Genomic DNA, 24,644 nt, shown 5'->3' on the forward strand with positions numbered 1-24,644 from the left:
TTCAGATCAGAATGTGCTTGACACAGTGATAGAAACTGGGAATTTAAAACAGAAAGTGGAATAAAGTAAAGTGCTCAAAGGATAGAAACCTTCCCAGATGGGGAGGGATAACAGTGATATTGGGTGAAAGAGAACAATAAATTGTAAAAGAAAGATCTCAAACCTCGCTTTAAATTTCTCTACAAATTTGATATGTTCCCTCCTCCATAGACAATTGTAAATCTCAACTCACCCTTGAATTCCTATAGACAGATACATGTTCATATCCAGTCTTGAACATATTGAACTTTCAGTCAGTAACAGTCATTCAGTGCTCAATATGATCACATTATGCTCTTCTGAACTTGGGTTTGGCCCACATAACCCTGGATCTACATCCCAAGATTTAGTTAGTATACGGGTGCCTTTCCTTTAGAGTTTTGATAGCCATTTTTTTTTTCAGATTCCCAAGATTACTCTAATTTCTTCCAGAATCCCAACAACTGTAACATTCCCATACATTTAACAGTTTTGAGTGCTTCAAAAGTTTTGACATATCATTGTGATGGGGAAAGCAACAGGACTTGTATCACACATAGCTACAGATGCACAGCCTCAAAATCATCCAGTTCCAGAGTGCTAGCTTAGCAGTTTAAAGAACATTGCTAGGTAGTCCTTAGAGCTAAATGTTCACCCAATGTTCCTTAGCTGTAAAATGTGCCACTTAAATATATGCAATTATGATTGGCTGAACACAATTACCGAAAGTGAAGTGGTATTCACTTTCAAATTATAATCCTCAATATTAGTCAAATAAGTATCAAATAAGTTCATATGAAAGCAAAGCAATAACTTAAAAAAAATCATGGTCATAATGCAAGCATCTTTGCCAAGAATCAGATTTGTTACCAGTTCCAAACTGCCTTCAAATGGTGTTGGTGAGTCACCTGTTGTGTTATTGATACGCTCACAATGCTGTCAGGAAGTGAGTTCCTGGATTTTGACCCAGAGAATGAACAGCGTTATAGTCCCAAATCAGAAGGATACCTGGCTTGGGAGGTGGCAGTATTCTCATGCAGCTGCTACTCTTGTTCTTCTCGAGGGCAGAAGTCATAAGTTTGGAAGGTGCTACAGAAAGAACCTAAGCAATTTGATGCACAGGATACACACTGCTATCACTGTGCAACAGTGCTGGAAGGAGTGAATATTCAAGGTGGTTGGGATGCCAATCAAACAGGTTGTATTGTCCTAGATGACATGGACCTTCTTGAGTATTTTTGGATCTGCACTTATCTAAGTCAGTGCATTTTATTCCTTCTCTTGACCTTTGCCTTAAAAACAGTGGTTAGAGACAAAAACAAAACTGCAGTTACTGGAATCCAAGGTAGACAAGCAGGAGGCTGGAAGAAAACAGCAAACCAGGCAGCATCAGGAGGTGGAGAAGTCAATCTTCAGGACTGGGGGTGGGTGTAAGGGGAGCGCAGATAAAGGGGGTGGCGGGGGGAGGGTGGCGAGGTGGGGATAGGTGAAGACAGGCAGAGGGTATGACCTGGTTGTCAGTGAGAGGAATGAATTCGGTAGGTGGCCAGGAGGAGTGGAAGAGAGGGGGAGGGGCTGGGAAGGGAGTCGGGGAAAGGGAAGGGAGGTTATTTGAAATTGGAGAACTCAACACTGAGTCCTCCGAATTGTAGGTTGCCCAGACGCAAGATGAGGTGTTGTCCCTCTAATTCGCGGTTTGGTTCGTCGTGGCAATGGTGGAGGCCAAGGATGGTCACGTCGGAAAGGGAGTGGGGAGGGGAATTAAAATGGGCAGTAACTGCGAGTCTGGCTGCGAGTCTGGCTGAGATGCTCAGTGAACTACTCCCTAAGTTTACGTTTGGTGTCCCCGATGTAAAGAAGACCACATTGGGAGCACCTGATGCAGTAAACTAGGTTGGAAGAGAGGCAGATGACAGAAAACAGTGGACAGACCTTTGGGAGTGAGACAGCACTCACTACAGAATTCCCAGCCACTGATCTATTTCTATTGCCACAGTATTAATGTAACTGTTCTGAGGAAGGGTCACTCGACCTGAAACGTTAACTCTGATTTCTCTCCTTAGATATTGCCAGACCTGCTGAGCTTTTCCAGCTAATTCTGATTTTGTATTCATATAACTGTCACGGTTAAGTTTTTTTTTGTCAATGGTAAACGCCAAGATGTTGATGATGAGGGTTTAGCAATGGTAATGTTGTTGAATATTGAGGGGAAATGGTTATATTTACGTTGTGAGAGACGGTTATTATCTGAATCTTATGTGCCTATATCTACGGAAAATCCAACTTGGCAATATTTGCTTCAAAGGCCTGGAAAATACTGATTTCTTAAAAAATATAAAATACACAATCAATGTGATTCCCAGAATATGTCAAAATTAAAAGAACAATAGAAGCCAATGAGAGAATGTTTGTGAGTTATATCAAAAGAGTGAGAGACAGAGAGAGAATGGAAGGTAAACAGAAAGAGTGAGTGAAGGAAAGATAAATAATGGGAAAAAAAGCAAAGAGACGAAGGAATGGAAAATAATTGAGGCCCTCACAGCAAACTTCTGAGATAGTTTTCAGTATAATGCGTGAAAGTGATAAAGACATAACTTGGATATGTCAGAAGTTTTTGCATTCTCACCCATGACATTGAACCTGGTGGGATAAGACATACCATGCTAAACGCGAGCAATCATTAGATGATTGGTATGACTCAGGTTGGCTTCATGCCCTAATCCCCTGATGAGGAACTTGTATATGAATATAACTGATTTTAAAATAGGACCCCTTTTGACTAGGTTTCCAGGAGAGATTTGGCAAAGTATAGCATGCCAACCTTTTAACTTCTTAACTACACCTCTAAAGTTACAGACCCTCCCAGTGGATTTTAAAACAAAACATCTTAAATTGGACTAATGCCCAGGATCCTGAAAGGGTGTGTTATGGCACTGAGATCGGGACCTTACCCCAATTCCCAATCACAAATGGGCTTGCAACTTCTGCTCTCTGGTGATATAAAAATGTAATTACCTAGTGATTTGGTAGAGGAGATTGGGATGGTGCATTGATTCTCCATCCCTTACTCACCGTCCCTCTTACTGAAGATGAAAGACATAAAAACCAAAGTATACAGTATGCCTCAAGAAGACAGCTTTGTCCTGGATGGTGTTGAGCAGCTGCAGAATTGCAGTTGTACCCAGCCAGATAATTGGGGAATGTCTATGAAACTCCTGCTTTGTGGCTTATGGGATTGCTGAGTTGAAATTAACTGTCTGAAGATTTGTAAAAGAAAAATAACAGTACATTGGCTTTTGACAGTAACATCTAATGGACAAGTTACTTCTCAAATGTCAAAGTTAAAATCCTTACTAGGAATTGTCTTTTGTTGCCTTTTGAACTTCCTGTATAGGCCCATGTTCCAAGCTGGATCCTTGCACTCTACTCAAGACAGGATTCATAACTGGAGTAGCACTACTGCTATTTCTGTCAACTGGAGTGTTCCTTGGAGTGTTGTCTTCCGAGCAAAAGCTTGCATGCCGGGACAATTGGAAACCCTGTGCAGCCTGCATGATCTTCTTCGAAGGATAGCTCTTGTGCTGAGCACAAGGGGAAAGGACAGAGTCTGACCGTGAAGGAGGAGAACAGTTCTGTGTGCTGTTCTTACCAGTTGAAACTTCACTTGATTGCAGCCACAGAGGACAGTTAAATGTTAAAGGGTTTACGGGTGTCCCCTTTGGTTTGTTCGTCATATTTTCTTTCTGGTTCTGACTGCTCCTGCATGACCAAGGATTACACTTCTCCTTTTTCTTCTGAATTACATCATCTCCAGTCCTCGGGCTGCCACACACAAGTGAGCTACTTGTCACAGTATCCTTACTGCAATTATGACCAGTGCTCTTTGACTCTCCACTAATGCCTGATGAAGGAATGCTATCAGATTTTAGGATCTTCCTACAAAATTCCAGTTTCTCCTCAAGGAGTTGCCTGACCTCCTGACATTTCAGCCAGGTGACATTCCACATCTTCATCCCTTTAGTACTGTTTAGACTATGAACCTCGCTCTTCATCTGCTGAAATCTTTTAACAGAGAACTCTGTAAACCGCTGATGATAACTCTCAAGATTCTCCAACATTGCTTCATTGCACGTTCCCGACTGGTTCAAGTAATATTTACAATCTTCTGCCATTGTTGTAGCCTAGGAAAAGAGGACAAGCATAGGGGTTAGGAATATACAACAAATGTTGGACTGCTGAACGAAAAATGGTAAATGTTGGGAAATGATAGCACATCAGTAGGTACTTGTGGAGAGAAACAACTGAGGTTTGAAGAAGTTCATTTCTTCTGCTCTCTCTGCAACTCCTGACTGTCCTATTGCATACTTCCAGCACTTGCTCTTTCATGTACTAAGTACAAAGATAAAATTGTGCAACATTCATTCTCATTCCTCAGGAGTGTGATGGAATACTCCACAATTCCTTTATGAGTACAGCTGCAACAATACTCAAGGTACTTGACACCATTCAGGACAACACAGCCAACATCATTGGGATCACATCAATCATAAAGTCATAGAGATCTACAGCATAGAAACAGGCCTTTCGGCCCAACTTGTCCATGCCATCCAGTTTTCATATTTTAAACTAGTCCTATTTGCTTGTGTTTGGCCCATATCCTTCCATGCTGAAAATGTGTTGCTGGAAAAGCGCAGCAGGTCAGGCAGCATCCAGGGAACAGGAGAGTCGACGTTTCGGGCATAAGCCCTTCTTCAGGAATGAGGGCTTTCCTGAAGAAGGGCTTATGCCCGAAACGTCGATTCTCCTGTTCCCTGGATGCTGCCTGACCTGCTGCGCTTTTCCAGCAACACATTTTCAGCTCTGATCTCCAGCATCTGCAGACCTCACTTTCTCCATATCCTTCCATACCTATCCTATCCATGAACCTGCCAAAATGTTTCATCTTCAACTTGCATTCCCCGCACCAGTAACACCCAGTGGCAGCAGTGTATCGCATCTACAAGACGCACTGCAGTAACTTATCAAGAATTCTTGAACAGCACCCTCCAAATGTATCACCTCTTCCACCTCAAAAGGCAAGGATAGATGTGACCACCAGCAGCTACAAATTCCACTCCACATCATTGCACACAATATCCAAAGTCTAGAAAATCCTGAGAAATGATCACCAGTGCATCCACTATTTCTAGGGCCACTTCTTGGAGCACTCTGGGATTTAGATTAGAAACCAGAAGAACCGCAGATGTTGAAATTCAGACATAAAAACAGAAGTTGCTAGATAAGGTCACGACGTCTGGCAGCATCAATGAAGAGAAATCAGAGTTAACATTTCAGATCTGGTGAGGAAGGTTTACCAGATCTGAAATGTTAACTCTGATTTCTCTTCATTGATGCTGCCAGACGTCGTGACCTTATCTAGCAACTTCGGTTTTTGTTTCTGGGGTTTAGACTATTGGGCCGAGGGGATTTATCAGCCTTTAATCCTATCAATTTCTCCAACACCACTTCCTTTCTAATACTGATTTCCTTCAGTTCTTCCTGATCACTAGAGCACGTGTTCCCCAATATTTTTGGGATATTGTTTGTACCCTCCTTTGTGAAGGCAGAATCAATGTGTTATGGACCAGAGCATGCCTCCTCAAAATATTTTAAGAAGGTTGCCTAGACCCAAACTTTCTCTTATTTTAAAGGCAAATGGAATGTGCTGTATTCCAGACTCAATTCAATCGGTCAAACTACTCGACGCGAAGCAAAACGCCATTTATTCCAACCCTGTGGTTAAAAAACAACAAAAGGAAAAAGAACTTAGAATAACTTAATTCTATTAGAAAACCTAACCGAGTAACAGATACAATAACTATTACTAATTAACTGTTCCAATTTAATAACATCCTATAAACACATTCCTTGGTGCAAAGGCAGAATCAGAAAAATACATTTGTCTACAGGTAACCCAGCAGCCGAGAGAAACCCCAGCTTCTAGCTGTGACCGAGAGAGGGAAAGGATAGCTTCAACTACTTCAACAGTCCAACAGCTTCTGCTGAACCTGAAAGCGAAAAAAAGTCTAGAAATCCAGGATGCTTCTATTGTTCCAACTTCAAAAAAAAAACAAACCCTCATAAGCTGTTTTCTTTATTGGTATTCCAACTAGACAGCTCAGTAACTCGGTCTTAAAACCTCTCTTTAAAAGAAAAACAAGTACAAAATAACCTCTTAAACCCGTAGCATTGTCACACCTCACCCCTTTCAAAAAATTAATATGTAAAGATAGCTTCATTTTTAAAAACCCTTAGTCTAACTCTATGAATACACTTAATACATACACATCCCATTGACACCAAGCATGCTAGCATTCACAACTACATTCTATTTCAGTCCGTTTGTTCTTGCCTCCATCTTTCTTTAACAAACTTGCGACAATGTATCGGCAATTACATTTTCTCATCCTGCCACATGTATAATTTTCAAATTGAACGGCTGCCATAATAACCTCCATCTAAACAGTCTGGAACTCTTGTCCTTAAATTTCTCCAAAAACGTGAATGGGTTATGATCAGTATTTACAATTATCTCAGACAAATTACTGGCAATCATAAATGTTGATCTCCTGCTGCAATTCCCTCCCTGTTTCACATGATAAAGGCAACCCCCAACACCAACTTGTCTGCCAATTCCAAAAGTGTTGCCTTGCACACTTCCTCTCTTTTTCCATCCTCAGAAAACGCTTAGTGACTGAAAGAGCCATTATTACACAAGACACACCTTATTTAAACCAATCAAATTCAACACCCAAAACAAAAGGCACTAACACTTTCCACTCACTGCCTTTGAGTCCAATAATCCTAAACCCAACCTGGAATTAGAGATTTTGATCCAGACCAGAGCCCCCAGTTTGTTATGGACCAGACTAGAATCCCTCAAAATATTTTAAGAAGCAAATAGAACATGCTGTGTTCCAGATGCAATTCAATTGGTCAAACTGTTGGTATTAAGCAAAACTCAATTTATTCAAACACTATAGTTTAGATTCCCCACAGTGTGGAAACAGGCCATTCAGCCCAACAAGTCCACACCGACCCTCTGAAGAGTAACCCACCCAGACCCATTCTCCTACATTTACTCCTAACTAATGCACCTAGCACTGTGGGTAATTTAACATGGCCAATTCACCTAACCTGCACATCTTTGGATTGTGGGAGGAAACCATGCAGATACGGAGAGAATGTGCATACTCCACACAGAATTGAACCCAGGTCCCTGGTGCTGTAAGGCAGCATTGCTTATCACTGAGCCAATGTGCAGGTAATATACAACAAAATAAAGAAGAACTTAAAATAACAACTCAATTTGAAAACTTATCAGAATAGTAGATATAGCAACTTTTACCAATTAACTGTTCCAATATAGCAAATTCTCATAAACACACCCCTTGGCAAAAAGGCAAATTCAGAAAAATACCTTTGTCTCACAGGTAACCCAGCAGCAGAGAGAAACCCCAGCTTCAAGCTGTAATGGGAACAAGGAAAAGATAGCTTCTACTACTTTAAAACTGCAACAGCTTCAGCTGAACCTAAAATCTTTTAAAAAACTAGAAATCCTGGTCTGTGAGAGCTGGCCACACCCATTCAGGCTGCTTCTATTGTTCAACTTTAAAAAAAAACCAAGGCCTCACAAGCTGTCTAGTTGGAATGCCAGTAAAGTAAACAGCTTAGTTAGTTCGACCTCAATGTGACTACTTGAAAGATTTTCTCTAATTGGCAATCAGGCCGAATAAGAAGAAATTGTAGGTTTTGTTTTATTTTATTCAGCTCATGCATTTTTCAGCATCCTGGGAAGAAAGTCTGCAGGCAGACCATATATTTTGCAGTTCTTCACATTGCAATCATCGTATCATTGTACCTTATTACAGTAGCTGTACAAATTAACGAGGGCCTCCAATTCTGTTCGACGTCTCTTAGCTCTAATGTGAAAATTGTTCAGCCGTACTTTGAAATCTTCCACCATATTTTTGAACACTGAAAACTCAGGATATGAAGAGCCATCCAGTTGATCCACTTCTTGCAACAGTTCCAAGCCCTTTTTGTATTCCTGCTGCAAGATGTCATTGTAGGGAAAGATTAAAAATTGTAGGACTCAACGAGAAAAACTGCATTTATGTAGTACCTGTAATTTTCCAGAACAATTCAAAGGACTGCTATCAAACAAAGTTTGGCATCAAGGCACATGGGGAGATATTAGGATAGGAGGTGCAGATTTTCAGGAATGTCTTAAAGCTGGAGCCAAAAGAATAGAGAGGTGGAGGGGGAGGAACTGCAGAACTTAGAACAAAATTTCAGTTTCAACATTATTTTCTCCTATTCCCTCCACCCATTTTGCGCCATTAGTCAACTTTCATCCATCTTCTCAACACCTTTCATGCAGCTACTGTGATACCACTCAATGACTAGCTGCTTGTAACCCCAGGGTCTGAATGGTAACTACCGTGAAATACATCTGAACATAGGAGGCATATTGAATATGGTATGTACAGCACTGACAGGTAATTCACACCACAATAGGCAGACTTGTGTTTAAACACAAGTCTGCCCATCAAATATGTACAATAATCAATGGTTCCTAACATGAGATTTGATTCTCTCATTGACTTTTGTTTATACGATGCAAATAAAATAGAATTAATATGAATTGTGAATTTTCTCCAAACTAGATGAAATATGTACAAGAGAAACAGAAATGTACTGTGGTTGCTGTCCGTTAGTATATCTTAGCATCAAGGTATATGTTACAACTTGTAATTAATGGCACAGCCATGACTATAGAGATCATGTCATTAACTGGAGTGGAATCATCCCCGATGCTTACTTCATGGTGTTTGTTACCCCTACCGCAACGTGGAACTGGGTGAAGGTTGTTTGAGGTAGCCACCAATTTTTCATTGTCTTCATCTTATTAGTGGTAAAGGACAAAGTACCTTACAGTATGTACAATCGAAGGCATTGCTCTTTGATAGTAAGTGCAACTACATTCAGTCAGGCATAATAACTAGGACCTTACGGAGCTGGTATAGACACATCTGCTCCCTCCGAAAGCTAGCATGAACCTCCTTGCTTCCATCCACAGACAGTTTGAAACAACAGTAGTTTAGGTGGGGCTAATGTAACCTGAACATTAACCCCTTCAAAACCATTACTTTATAAACTAGCTAGTTCTGCTTGCATTGGTTCTCAGCAAACTTGCTAGATGAATACCTTTTTTTAAGACAGATATCAATCCATTCATATCAATCCCTGTATATATTCTGACTGGTAAATTAGTACTGGTAAATATACAAGAGTTTAATCATTGGGAAAATGCTTTCAGTATAATAAAACGTACAGATACTGCAAATTAAAGCAGTGTTAGATGTCACTTACTGTGATCAGCATGAAGAATCTAGAAAAGTTATCCTGTGTTTGTTGCATGGCATTCAGTGAATCACCATTTGTAACTAAATTTTGCAAATGTGATTCACCTTCACAAACCAGCCAGTTGTTTCGCTGCAGAATTAACAAAAGGATAATAATAAAACAATTCTCCAACGATCAGTTTCACTCTTAAGTCACAATTACATCAAGTTTTATTTTAAAGAACAACCATGGACACTGAGCTGAATTTGTAAATGAAAAATGCTGAGAATCCACAGAGTCCATTAATTTCTCCATGGACTCGTTGGGTAGCTCTACCATTTTCTGTATTTTATGTCAGATGCACCTTCTTCACGGAAAATGGGTTCTTACTGTAATATGCTGGAGGTAATGTCCAGCTGAGAGGGAAATACATGTCCAGAAAGGCATAAGAAAGTCACCTGTATGGTGGGCTACTTGTAACTGCTGGTTAGGTCATTCATAGCTTGCTACAATGTGACATATTGGGTTTAGGACCCAATTGTTAGAGCCACAGTTATCCTGTTTCTCATGTATCGCACACTATTCAAATCAACCCTGGTATCTGAAGCCCTTCTGCCTCACAGTGATAGGGACCCAGGTTCGACTCCAGTTGGCAAATTCTCCCCATGTCTGTGTGGGTTACTCCGGGTCCCCCGGTTTCACCCTACAAGATGTGCAGGTTTGGGGTGGATTGGCCATGCTAAATTGCTCATAGCGTCCAGAGAGGTGCAGGGTAGGGGAGTATAGGTCTGGGTAGGATGTTCTTTGGAAGGTTTGGTGTGGGTTCAATGGGACGAATAGCTTGCTGCCATGCTGGAGGGATTCTATGATTCCATTTATATATTTCCTAAAATCTCAATAAGTCTTGTTGTATTTCTTGAAGATAGTAATGTAGCTTTTACAGTCGTTTGTCTCAAAATGCACACAATCTCTGTGCCTAACCTTTGCATGTTATTAATCTATCATTGCATTTTTGCATTTATATGCAAGAACCTAATTATAAAGCCTAACTTATTTTTGGCTTTTTCTGTGACTGTGCTGGGTTTCACTTTCAAATGCCGGACTTCCTTTGTTCATGGAATTGTGTAATTTAGTCCTGTGGCTTCTCTGTTCATCTATACTACAGGCATCTTTTCATTACATTTCTAGTTTTTCCTCAAGATGCAGCATAATTCCCCATGTTAAATTGCACCAAACTCCTTATCGCTGCTGGGTCAAACCCCTCACAGTGTTTGATAAGGTGCTTCATCAAATGTTTTCTGAAAATCTAAAACCACTACATCTGCTGTACTCCCATAGGCCATTAAATCAATCATCTTTCTTCAATGTGATAAATCACATTTACAGCAATATAGTGAAAAAAAAATACCCTTACTCCAAAGTGCTAATGAATAGCTAAACCCAAACCTGTTTGAATTTATCCTCCAGTCTCCGCAAATCCTGTAAGAACTCTAGATGCTGCAGACACTGATTGGACCTCATCACGAGAGTGTGGACATGCTCCTCCACCTTATTGTACAGTGATGTCACTGCATCAATGGTGTCCCTTCAAATAAACAGAAGGAACCATTTTAACTCATACAACTGAGAACCTTTAAACCTCATAAATTTATAGCATAATTACAACAAATAAGAATAAAAACAAGTAACCAATCCAATTACTCACAGAGTCATCACAAATGTTAAAAAAGAAATCAATCCACAATTTACCTGACAGATGAACTCAGGTTAAAAAGAAATACTTGCCAGGCTTTTGTACAAACTGTCTTTAATCAGTGGGAGAAATGAAATAGAATTTATAATCTCATAGCTCTCCCCTTTAACTCTAGTGAAGGGGAGTGTTTACGGGCCCTGAAAGCTTGATGGAAGGTGATGAGTAATTTAATCATGAGTCAAAGATTAGAGAAGCTACTGTTTGCATACAACACAATCAAGACAGAATGGGCACACGAGCGACTACACGTGATGATTTACGTCAGTGCCCTGGGGTGCACTCCCCACCCCACCACAACCTCCACCCCTTCATAGCAAAGGTCAGGTGTCATGGTCATTGTGCCAACCAGCAATCTTCTGGGTTGTCACCGGTGTTGCCCTGAAGTAGTTACTAGCCAACGTTTCTCAGCTAAAGGACAGAAAGGTTAGAGTGTGCACTTGAAAGAAAAGGATTGTAACCTGGAGTGTAACTGACCAAGTCGATGACCACCTGTTTTGATTGTGTTTTACCTCAAGCCATCTTTTTCATGTTAGATTCTTGGTCACTTCTCAGTCAACCCAAATTAATCATTATAGCTTATAACTTTTGACCTGTGATTAAGTTGCTTGTCACCTCCCGTCAAGAGATCAGAACTATTCTTCATCACTCCAGTAAAAGGGTAGAGGTTAAGTTATACTGTTCAAAGATAATGTGGAAATGTATGCAGTATCTCATCTAGACGTTTCAACATTAAAATTCTACTCTTCTGACACTGTTGGGAGTCACACCTCTCTGAGATGTTGATCCTAATATGATATGTAGAAAGGAAAATGGCAGAAGAATGGTGATGCACTTCTCCATATCTATCTCACTATCTTTATGGTGGCTCTCTCCAAAATAATGTGCCTGGAGTAAACAGTTGCTGCTTACTGTTACTGTTCTCACAGACAGAGCCAGGGAATGCTAAGACACAGAACTGTGAAGTGGAGACATTCAACTTCCTTCGTGCTACCATCTGGCCTATTCAGTGTGCTGCTTTCAGAACCAAGTATATATGGGAGCAAAGCCAAGTGTCTAATGTCAATCCTTTTCTCTCACAGCAAGAGCACTGGCATGACTTAACAGCTCACTAGGAGTGAACACATGAGAAAGACAGAGACTGATCAGCAGCACAGTGGATGATTCAGTCAGACAGAACTAACTGGGAAGATCATGTGAGCACTTAAAATATATCCAGAGAAGTAACAGCACATGAGCACCACCAAGTGCCAAAGAGGTTTTGAATGAATTAGGAGAAATCACAGGCAGATTAGCACTCTAAAAATATAGTTAGTCTTGGTCAAATGTAGAGAATGCTGGAGCAACAGGCAGCATCCGTGGAGAGAGAAACAGAAAACATTTTGAGTCCAACTATGGAACTACTGCAACATCTGTTCTGAAGAAGAGATTTACCAGACTCGAAACATTAACTCTGTTTCTCTCTGCTGCCAGACCTGCTGAACTTCTCCAGCATTCTCTGTGTTTGCTTTGGATGTCTAGCATCTGAAGCATTTGCCTTCGTATTTAAATTTTACTGGTGTACCTGAACAAAGCCTTAGCCAGGCGCCAACCACCTTACCAAACAAAATGGCTCCATGAAATGAAGGTAAAATTAGTGAAAATGAATCAAGGTAGTTTTGGAATTTGCAGAGGCTTTCGAAATCAGGAGGGGATTGAATGAGGTGGGGGAGTTAAGGAAGGGAATGTGAAGGAGATGGTGTAGTGGTATTATTGCTGGACTGCTAATCCAGAGACCTGGGTAATGACATGGGGACCTGGATTCGAATCCTGTCACTGCAGATGATGGAATTTGAATTCAATAAAAATGTGGAATTAAGACTCTAATGATGATCATAAATCCATTGCCGATTGTTGGAAAAGCCCATCTGGTTCATCGATGCCCTTTGGGGAAGGAAAGTGTCATCCATATGTGGTGTAGCCTACATGTGACTCCAGACCCTCAGCAATGTGATTGACTCTTAACTGCCCTCTGGGCAATTAGGGAAGGACAATAAATGTTGGACCAGCCAGTGATGCCCTCACCTCATGAATGAATGGATAAAAATCCCAAATTGCTGGGCCATATTGACCTCACTGATGATGCAGATGAAAGTTGATGGATACATAGTAGGTTGGAGTAAGAACAATAGAGGGAGTGAGCTTCTTCTGATGCACAGAGACTAAAGAAGGAGAGTGGTTGAGGTTGTGGTGGAATTCATAAACAAGAATTCAGTTTTTCACATCAATTCTTTGGTGAAATTGGTGCAACTCACCAAAGTCAGAGGTGAACAAGAATTAGAATGGATGGTTGACACAATTGTGTACAATTTGCAACCAACGCAGCGTAGTCATTGTTTGAAACTAATTATTTATAAATAATGATTATGCAGTTGATATTGATATCAATACAATAAAGGCTTTTCGTAAAAATTAAAATCAACAAACTCTCTTAAAATATTGGAATTAAACACATATGAGCTTTCACCTGTAGTCCTCAGAGGAGCTGAATCGAGATTCCTCTTTTTTCAGTCGAGCAAGAATTGCTCCACCTTCCAACTGCAGGGTGACCAATCGGGCATCTTGCAGAACATGTTTCATCATCAGTTTGTGCTTACTTATGCAGTGAATAACCTCCTTTAAGCAGAAAATAATAAAAGTCAAAATTGCAGCTGCAGCAAAGAAGTTGTCACAAATCCAAAATGTACTTTCAACATCCCGTTTACAATCGGAATAAACTGTACATGGAAACACTGCAGGCCTGGCAAAAGACAATTCAGACACTTCGTCAATGCAATTGTCACCACACAGTTACACAATTCCATTTGCACTTGCAAAATGTGACCTGGCATCAATTGGTGAATAGGTGGAATGCTTTATAGCTGTGGGCTATTTCAGCTGGGTCATTAAGTGAACTCAAGACTGAGATAAACAGCTTTTAATCAGTAAAAGAATCATAGGTTATGGGGGAAAGGCAGGAAAGTTTATCAGATCAGTCGTGATTGGTTGATTGATTTATCACTGCTGCATGTACTGAGAAACAGTGAAAAGTGCTGTTTTGCATGCTCTACAGGCAGATTATACATACAAAATGCATCATGGTAACAGAACAGAGTGCAGAATACAGTGTTACCAGCTGCAGAGAAGGTGCAGATAGAGATAGTGGAATTAATGTTTGAGAGGTCCATCTCTGATTACCATGGGTAAGAAGCTGTTCTTGAATCCGTGGATATGTGTATTCAAACTTTCATATCTCAGTGAAGAAGGTGTTTCGTACACTTTCTTTTATTGGTCATGCATTGAGTATAGGAGTTGGAAGGTCATGTTGTGGCTGTATGGGACGTTGGTTAGATTACTATTGGAACACTGCGTGCAATTCTAGTCTCCCTACCATAGAAAGGATATTGTGCAATTTGAGAGGATTCAGAAAAGATTTACAAGGATGTTGGAGGATTTGAGCCACAGGAAGAGGCTGAATAGGCTGGGGCTGCTTTCCCTGGAGGGTCAGAGGCTGCGGGGTGACCTCATAGAGGTTTATAAAATCATGGTGAGCATGGATAGGGAGAATAGCCAAGGTCTTTTTTCCCAGGGTAAGGGAGTCCAAAACTCGAGTGCATAGGTTTAGGGTGAGGGGGGAAAAATTTAAACGGCACCTAAGGAGCAACACTTTCATGCAGAGGTTGGTGTGGGTATTGAATGAGCTGCCAGAGGAAGTGGTGGACACTGGTACATTTACAACATGTAAAAGGCATCTGGATGGATACATAAGTAGGAAGGGTTTAGAGGGATATGGGCCAAATGCTAGCAAATGGGACTAGATTAGGTTGGGATATCTGATTGGTATGGAAGAGTTGGACCGAAGGGTCTGTTTCTATGCTGTATATCTCTAGGACTCTCTGACTCTATTCTGCCCAATGGAAGAGAGTGTCGGGGAGTATAATGAGGGTGGGAGGGGTCTTTGATTATGTTGGTTGCTTCCCTGAGGCAGCGGGAAGTATAGATGGAGTCAATGGATGCGAGGCTACTTTGCCTATTGGACTGGACTGTATTCACAATTCTGTCATTTTGTCCAGTCTTGGGAAAAGCAGGTGCCAAACCACATTGTGATGCATCCAGCTAGAATGTTTTCTATGGCATATCTATAAATATTGGTCAGTGTCCTTGTGGAAATGCTGAATTTCCTTAGCCTCCTGAGAAAGTAGAGGCATTGTCATTCTTTCCTGACCATTGTGCCGATGTGGGTGGATCAAGACAGATTGTTGGTGATCATCACTCCCAGGAAAGTGGCACCCTCGAACATCTCCACCTCAGCTCCATCGATGCAGGCAGCTCCGTGCTCTCCACTCCGCTTCCTGAAGCCAATGACCGACTCCTTCATTTTGCTGAGTTGGTGGAGAGATTGTTGTCTTTACACTGTGCCGCTAAGCACAATCTCTTTCCTGCACTCATTGCTGTTTGAGATCCCACCTACAATGGCGGTGTTGTCAGCAACCTTGTAAATGGAGTTGGGGCGGAAATTGGCCTCACGGTCGTGAGTGTATCAGGAGTATAGTAGGGTGCTGAGTACGCAGCCTTATTGGGACACTGGTGTTAAGGATTATGGTGGAGGAGATGATCTCATTAAATGGCAGAGCAGACCCTAGGGGCTGAATAACCTCCTTCTGCTCCTATGTCTTATTGTCTTATTTGTCCAAATGTAAGAAGTTTATTTCTTATCTTGCACTGGGGCTTCATCTTTCTCCCCTTCTTTTTCCTATTGTCACCCGGTGAGAGAATAATTCAAAATGGAAATATACATAGGGAAGGACCTAATGTGTGAACATAGAAGAAAGAAGAGTTACAGGTTTGATATTTAGGTGCAGTGATGTAATCATAATGTTACTGGACAATAATCCAGAGGTTCAGGCTTAATGTTCAAATACCACAAAATCAAAGACCATATATCAGTTGGTAGAATTTAAATTTAACTATTACCCAGAAACTTGGAACTGAAAGTTAGAACAAACAACAGAAACAGGCCATTCAGCCCTCCAAGCCTGTGCCAACACTTGTTGCCACATTTTGCTTCAGTAATGGTGACCATGAAAGTATCATCCAGTCATAAAAACTCAACTGGTTCACGGATGTCCTTTAAGGAAGGAAACCGCCATCCTCATCTAAACTTGAACCCAGCATCCTGCTCAGTGGTAGGGACACTACTGCTGCATGACTGAACTTTTAATACAAGGTTGGCCAGTGCTTTGAAATGCTCAATTTCAGAAAATGAAGCCAACATGTTAAAATATGAACCAATGTTCAACCAAGTAGACAGGTACTGTTTTGAAACCACAGGAATTGAAAAGCAGACAGTTGTTATAAAGAGTAACTGATCCAATAAAATCAGGTTTCTCCCGAAGCAATAAGTTGGTTAGGCCTAGGTAGTAGGGGAAAGTGAAGACCGCAGATGCTGGAGATCAGAGTCGAAAAGTGTGATGCTGGAAAAGCACAGCAGGCCAAGCAGCATCCGAGGAGCAGGAGAGTCGATGTTTCAAGCATAAGCTCCTGATGAAGGGCTTATGCCCGAAACGTTGATTCTCCTGCTCCTCAGATGCTGCCTGACCGGCTGTGCTTTTCCAGCACCACACTTGTCGACGAGGCTCAAATGGTGAAAACAGATGATCAGCAACCTTCTCTCTCGGAAAGAAAGTGGACGTTTCACCAGCATTGCACTGCCAGATTCATACCAACCTGACTCTGAAATCATTTACCTGTGGCTGGGCAGTAAATCACTACATTAGTGAAGTATAAATGAAAGCATTAGTTTGACTTTTTGAGTCATTTTTATCAATTAACACAGCCTTCAAGTTAGATGCAATTATCATTTGGTAATACCAGACTTGAAGCATATGTCAGGAATACATGTGAATCTTTCTTAGAGCCTTGTAGTCATGCCACTGTTTCCAAGGACTCTTTTCTATGATGTTCATAGTCTGTTTTAATGTGTTTTATTGTTGGTGTACCTGTTCACTGTTTCCAGGTTTGTTCGATTCAAACGTTTGAATGGTGTCCAGCAACAAAGTGGAAACTTCTCTGCAGTTTGTTACAAATGAATCCTGTTTCTGCAATAACATAAAATGTACAATTTGTGTTAAATATATAGCCTTCACAAATGTTACTCACTGAAACCAAACATAAAATTCAAATGACATCTTATCTAAAAATCTCTTAAAACATCACTAAAGGCATTTTACAGCGAAATGCAAAGCTTTGCCTGGTTATAGTCGAATGAAATTGTGGGCTGACGCTTTCTATTCTTTGGCACCATGTTAATTCCCCTGTTGTACTGGAATGTTTTTAAGCCATTTTAGAAAGGGGTGATGGGATTGTCCCTTTAGAGTGACTTTCCTGCTGAAATTTTGGTTGCAGCAGGGGAACGCCAGCAGAGGCAGAGGATTTTGAGAGAACCTGACAGGCTGAAGTTCTGGTGGGGAAGATACCCCATCATTGTCAGACAGTCATGGATTAGGCCCCATTTCATAGGCAGAAACACATCAGTGAAGCACTGTAATACTGCACTGAGGTTTCAGATGAAATGATAAACTGAATGTCTTTCTGCTCATGGGAAAGATTTCCAAGAGCAGACATCTTCTGCACCATGTCTTGGTGAACATTCATCCCTCAGCCTTCAGGAGAATAGCTCCATTTGTCTCCTTGCTACTGGGTAGGCCCTGCAGAGCAAAGGTTTGCTGCTGTGTTTCTTGCATTACAACAGTGACTACATTATAATCGATTTGCATGGGCTCTTAAGCAGTTCGGGACTCATGAGGATGTGAAAGGTGTGATATAAATGCAACTTATGTCCCCTGGAGGTGTCATTATTTGCTCCAACATATCCCCAAGGTTCAATTGCTCATCACAGTATTACACTGTATAAGACTGACACCTGGTGGTAGAAACCCCTTACTGTCACTTTAAAAGGAAAATCAGAATGAACTTTTCTGTACATTTGGAATAGGCTTCCCAAAGTTTAAAACTGGATCGACACATGGAAGAACAAAAAGCTAAAACCAATTATTTCTAAATGATCGATTGGATAAACCGGGGAAGTTTTTCCTTATAATCACCCTTTTGGCACGTGGATTCTCAGACCAAGATCTTGTTTCTACATTCCAATCCCATGAGGTGAAATTCTGGTTGAAAAGTGGGGAGGTAGGCGGTGGGCAGCTTCTTACCCTTAGACCAACTGAGGTCTCCATCCCTGGTAATTTATCAAAGCTGGATGGCACAACAACACATACCATCCTACCCTGGCATCTGCCCTACAAACTTAGAGGTAAGCCGTTCTCATCAGATATTCTGTGTCTCTGAGAGGTCCAATCAGCAGCAACGGCTGTCCACTGCTCTCCCATTGGTCATCGCTCCTCTCACTGACCCACAGATCCTTCATCTCCTCCATAATTCACTGATGCCTCTGGTCTGCAGCTTTCTGCAGTACCAGTAGTGGCCACAGTTCTTGGGGCCACTACGGCTGAGAACTTGTCACCCCTTTAAAGGCAAGGCAGCCTCTTCAAGCAGAACTTCAATGGATAGGAAGCTAATTTTTCAACTAACTGGATGATATAAATAGAACTGAAGAGTGGCAAATAGAGTTTAATTTAGATAAATGTGAGATATTGCATTTTGGTAAAACAAACAAGGGCAGCACTTGTACAATTAAAAGTAAGGCCTTGGGTAGTGTTGTAGAACAGACAGACCTAGAGGATCAGGTACATAATTCTTTGGAGTTTGCATCACATATAGATAAAATGGTTAAGGAGGAGTTTTGCACACTTGCCCTCATTGCTCAGACCTTTGAGTACAGGAGTTGGGATGTTATGTTGAGGTTGTACAGGATATTGATGAGGTCTCTTCTGGAGTACTGTGTGCAGTTCTGGTCACCCTGTTACAGGATGGATATTATTTAGCTGGAGTGGGTTCAGAAGAGATTTACCAGGATGTTGCTGGGAGTGGAGAGTATAAGTTATAAGGGGAGGCTGGTTAGGCAGGGACCTTTTTTCACTGGAGCATAAGAGGTTGAGAGGTGACCTTATAGAGATTTATAAAATCATGAGAATTATAGGTAAGATGAATGGCAGGAGTTTTTCCCTACGGTGGGGGATTTCGAGACTAGGGGCATATTTTTAAAGCGAGAGGAAAGAGATTTTAAAAAGACACAAGGGGCATTTTTTTTGTTCACACAAAAAATTGGTTTGAATGTGTAATGAACTTCTGGAGGAAGTGGTGGATGCAGGTACAAGTATAACCTTCTACTGACTGGAGTTATACCTGGCACAAAGGAAGATTGTTGTGGTTGCTGGAGACCAGTCATCCCAGGACATCTCTGCAGGAGTTCCTCAGGGTAGTGAGTGTCCTAGACCCAACCACCTTCAGCTGCTTCATCAACAGCCTTCCCTCCATCATTAAGTCACAATGGGGATGTTCACTGATAATTGCACAATGCTCAGCACCATTTGCAACTCCTCGGATACTGAAGCAGTTCATGTTCCAAATTCAGCAAGACCTGGACAATTTCCAGGTTTGGGCTGACAAATGGCAAGTAATGTTAACATCACACAATTATCAGTCAGTGAGCATTTTCAATGAGATAATCTGGTTACTGCTCCATGACATTTAATGGCATCCCGCACTATCAACATCCTGAAGATTACCATTGAGCAGAAGTTGAACTGGACCAGCCATATAAACATAATAACAGAACAGAAGCTAGGAAAACTGCAACAAGTAGGTCAATTGATTACCTAAAGTCAAGACAAGTCAGAATACTCCCCACTCACCTGGGTAAGTTCAGTTCCAACAACACTCAACAGGTCTGACACTATCCAGGAAAAGGCTGCCCAGTTGATTGGCACCACATCAACAAATTCTCATCACTGGCGTTTAATAGGCCATGGACTGCAGAGATTCACCATTCACCAAATACACACAAAAATACTCCTTAAACAGCACCATGACCCATCTTAAAGGATGAAGACAGCAGATACATGGGAATGTGATAACCTGCAAGTTCCCCTCCACATTATGCACTGGCGTGATCTGGAAATATGTCACTGTTTCTTCATTGTCACTGGATGAAAATTATACAACTTCCTCACTGGCAGCTTTGTGGGTGGACACACACCAAAACGACTGCAATGGTTCAAGAGTTCAGCTCATCAATACCGACTCAAGGGCAAATAGCAATGGCCAATGAATGCTGGCCCCGTCTGTGAAGACCACACTCCATGAATGAAAGTTTAAAGGTGTTAGTATGTGATTTCTTCAATGCTATAGCCTAATAGCACTGCACAGCTCCAGTAAATTAGCCTCTGACTATTCTATGCCAACTAAAACTGGATTAGAATTTGCTGATCAAAAATTCAGGGAACCCAAGACAACAAGAAACACCAGGGAGGTGGATTCTGAGTGGGATTCCACAACAGTTAGAACTAAATCTCTGTTAATTCTCATCCACATTAAATATCTGTATACCAAAACTGAAAGGCAGATTTATGAAATTTGCTGGCAACACTATAACTGGAAAATGTAACACTGCTAAGTATTGCACATTGTCCAAAACATGCTTACCTTAAAAATACATTAAATGGAAGTCAATTTACAGAGAGAGATTTAATAAGGGATTTGAGATTGACGGCTTCCTCATCACTTTCAGGTTCGTGATGATGTGACTGGATTATAGAGTAGGAGAATGAAGTTATACTGGAACACTTTAATGCGCTGGTCAGACCAACTGGGAATAGTGTTGAATTATGGTCACATGCCAGAAAGAGCAATAAAACTGTTTCCAAATGAAAAGGGATTGAAATATAAAGTAAGATTAGAGGAGCTTAAGGGTGTTTAAGGGAGATCTCACTGAAGTATTAAATATCTATCGGTTAGGATAGACAAGACCACAAGATTACTACAAGTTTGAGAAAGTAGGGCCAAGAGATTAGATTGAAATGGGACTAAAGTGGTTTGAAAACAGATGTTTGAAAAGAAATGTTTCTGCTCAAAGATGAATGTTTGGAACGTGAAAGTGAACTTTACTCGGACACTCAGTACCATTGGAATTAGTCTGTTGTTGCTGTAACAAGTGGGTCAGATGACTGGAGGTTGAGTGACAACTGGTCAAATGGCCTTACTCCTTAAGATTTCTTTTTCCTATTTTTCCCTAAATATCAACATTGAAAACAAAATGATGGGCAGATAACAATCTAGCTCATCAATCCAGCCCCACACTCTCAATCTCTGTAGTATTATGAATAAACTCTTCAAAGCCTTGCCTTCCTCCCAACCCCAACAGGAAAGTAACCTCCTATTTTCTTTGTTCACTTATGAGATGTGGGCAACACTGGCTGGACCAGCATTATTGCTCACTCCTGGTTGCCCTTGAGAAGGTCATGGCTGCCTTCTTGAACTGCTGCAGTGTGCTGTAGGTTGATCCAGAATGCTGTGAGAAAAGGAGTTGCAGGAGATTGATCTAGTGACACTGAAGCAACAGTGATGTCATTTCCAAATCAGGATGGCAAGTGGCTTGGAGAGGAAATTTCAGATGGTGCTGTATCTAATGCCCTTGTCCTTCTAGATGAAGTGGCCATTGGTTTGGAAGATGCTGTTTAAGGAGCCTTGGCAAATCACTGCAGTGCGTCTTGTAGATGGTACACACTGCTGCTACTGACCATCAGTGGTGGAAGAGGTGGATGTTTGTGGATGTGTTGCCAACCTAGTGGGCTACTTTGCTCTGGATGGTGTCAAACTTTTTGATTGTTGTTGTTCTTGCACCCATCCAGGCAAGTGAGGAGTATTCCATCACACACTTCTGACTTATGCCTTATGACTTATGAACAGACTTAGGGGATTTGGGAAGTGAAATACTCAACGCAAGGTTCCTAGTTTCTGACTTGTTCTTGTATCTGCAGTATTTATATGATGAGTCCAGTTCAGTTCTGATCAATGGTAAGCACTGGAACATTGCTAATGGGTGCAGTGGAATAAACTGAAAAATAGGGACAATGACAGGAGGAAAAGACCAGAAAATACTTCTCAAGCAATTAAAACTCATCCAGGAAATCAAATTGACTAGATGAGAGGTGAGTGGTGCCCTTAAGTTCCTTAAATTCTGTTAACTCGTGTTCATATTTTACCTGCTTATTTGAAAAGGTTTATTTCTGGTCCTAACTTCATAGTTATATTTCCATGTCCCCTGGTGTTTAAATCTTTCATCACAATGAAGAATCTTAATATGAGTAAAGAAGGGGGAGCCAGCAATGATATATTTTCCACGGCATGTGTATTCATACCAATTGTATTGCATTCAACACAATGAAATAGCAACATCTGGCACTGTCATACTGAAGCCTTTGACACCAAGGCTGCATTACTGAAGGTATTGTACTGGTATTAATTAAAAGAGCTCTATTAAAACCATTACCCTGTAGCTATTTGATTCAATAAACATTTATTCATGCAAACTGTTGCACTCAGTATGATGGAATGGCAACATCTGGCATCATTATATTGAAGATTCAATACTGTAAAATTGTAATTTACTCATGATGTGGTTCACTAGCAATTATCAGCAAACTGTTGCAACTGTATCTCCTGTCGAATACAGAACAATTCATCTGAAAAAGCATGCTCAGTAATATGTATAGATTCTAGCTTTAATTTGTAACATTATAAGGTAGTTTATGACACAAAATAAACTTTTAAGAAATCTACCTTTTATAGACTTATAATGCAGAAACAGACCACTCAGCAAAACCAAGATTGGTGCTTATTTTCCAAGCCAGCAGTTGGCCTAATCGGAAGCATCCACTGTATTCCCATATCCCTTTATCACATGTTCCTTCAACTACTTGGCTAACCTATTCTTTGAACACTGATACAGTCACTGTTATAATCATTAACTCCTGTCACACATTCCACAGCCTCATAACTCTGCTCAGACCTACTCAGATTTTCAAGATCCTGCTGCAGGTAGAACATATAATGATTTCTATCCCAAGAATCTTTCTATCAGACTCTACAACATTTTGCGTTTTAGCGGTTACAGCACAGAAGGGGGGCATTCAGCACTTCGTGTCTATTCTAGCTCTCTGCTGGTCTCACTCTCCAACCCTTTCTCCTTAGCCCCAAAATATTTCTTTCTTTGAGTGCTTATCTGATCACCTTTCAAAGGCCACAACTGAATCTGCCTCTTCACACTCTCCTGCATTATATTCCAAATCGTAACTACTTGCATAAAAATGCCTACTGAATACCTTGCTTTTATCTGATAAAACAACTGTTAACCGCTGTTTTCAGTCACTCAATTAACTTTGTAACCATTCTGTCACTGTCATTTTTAGCTAATGCGCTTTAACTTTGTCAACAAATCTATTATGTATCACTTTTATTACTGCCTTTTGCAAGTCCATGTACACCAGCTGCATTTCCATCATCAATCATCTTAGTTTATTTATCAAAAAAACTCCAAAATGCTTGAATACAATTTGCCTGCAATAAATCTGTGTTGAATTTCCTTCATAAGTTTACACTTGTCCAAATGACTGTGAATTGTGACCAGGATTATCATTCATAAAAGTTTCCCCACCACTGAGTTTCAGCTGACGGCCTTTGAGTTGCTGGGTTATGCTTCCATCCCTTTGAGCAATGGTCTAACATTTAGATTAGATTTTTTAGATTACATTACAGTGTGGAAACAGGTCCTTCGGCCCAACAAGTCCACACCGACCCGCCGAAGCGCAACCCACCCATACCCCTACATTTACCCATTACCTAACATTACGGACAATTTAGCATGGCCAATTCACCTGACCTGCACATCTTTGGATTGTGGGAGGAAACCGGAGTACCCAGAGGAAACCCACGCAGACACAGGGAGAATGTGCAAACTCCACACAGTCAGTCGCCTGAGGCGGGAATTGAACCCGGGTCTCAGGCGCTGTGAGGCAGCAGTGCTAACCACCGTGCCACCGTGCCGCCGTGCTATTCCTCAGTCCCTCTGCTACAACCTGAGGAGGATGAGAAAACTGTTGCCATTGCCTCTGCAATTTTCACCCTTAATCCCCTCAACATTCTTCGATGTATCCCTTCGGCTCCCATTGACTATACAACTGTAAATGAAACTAGATTCTCTAAGGGGCAGCACGGTGGCTCAGTGGTTAGCACTACTGCCTCACAGCGCCAGGGACCTGGGTTCAATTCCTGCCTCGGGCGACTGTGTGGAGTTTGCATATTCTCCCCGAGTCTGCGCGGGTTTTCTCTGGGTGCTCCGGTTTCCTCCCACAGTCCAAAGATGTGTGGGTCAGGTGATTTGGCCATGCTAAATTGCCCATAGTGTTAGGTGCATTCATCAGGGGTGAATGTAGGGAAATGGGTCTGGGTGGGTTACTCTTCGGAGGGTCGATGTGGACGTGTTGGGCCGAAGGGCCTGTTTCCACTCTGTAGG

The 24,644-nt window shown here is 41.2% G+C and overlaps 1 protein-coding gene across 1 annotated transcript in view; it reads right to left on the minus strand.

Annotated features, from left to right (window-relative positions):
• Nucleotides 1-24,644, minus strand: part of quoa (quattro a) — a 144,666-nt gene that overhangs the window by 33,258 nt on the left and 86,764 nt on the right. Inside the window, exons 10-15 of the mRNA XM_087994601.1 lie at nt 17,173-17,271; nt 13,662-13,810; nt 10,852-10,990; nt 9,433-9,555; nt 7,919-8,110; nt 3,373-4,199 (exon numbers count right to left, since the gene is read on the minus strand). Coding sequence (XP_087850727.1) covers nt 3,373-4,199; nt 7,919-8,110; nt 9,433-9,555; nt 10,852-10,990; nt 13,662-13,810; nt 17,173-17,271 — 1,529 coding nt within the window. The remainder of the gene's footprint in view (nt 1-3,372; nt 4,200-7,918; nt 8,111-9,432; nt 9,556-10,851; nt 10,991-13,661; nt 13,811-17,172; nt 17,272-24,644) is intronic.

Source organism: Chiloscyllium plagiosum, unplaced genomic scaffold (assembly GCF_037043375.1).
Source record: "Chiloscyllium plagiosum isolate Xiang-an unplaced genomic scaffold, Cpla_swu_hap1 HiC_scaffold_15, whole genome shotgun sequence".
NCBI classification, from domain to species: Eukaryota; Metazoa; Chordata; class Chondrichthyes; order Orectolobiformes; family Hemiscylliidae; genus Chiloscyllium; species Chiloscyllium plagiosum.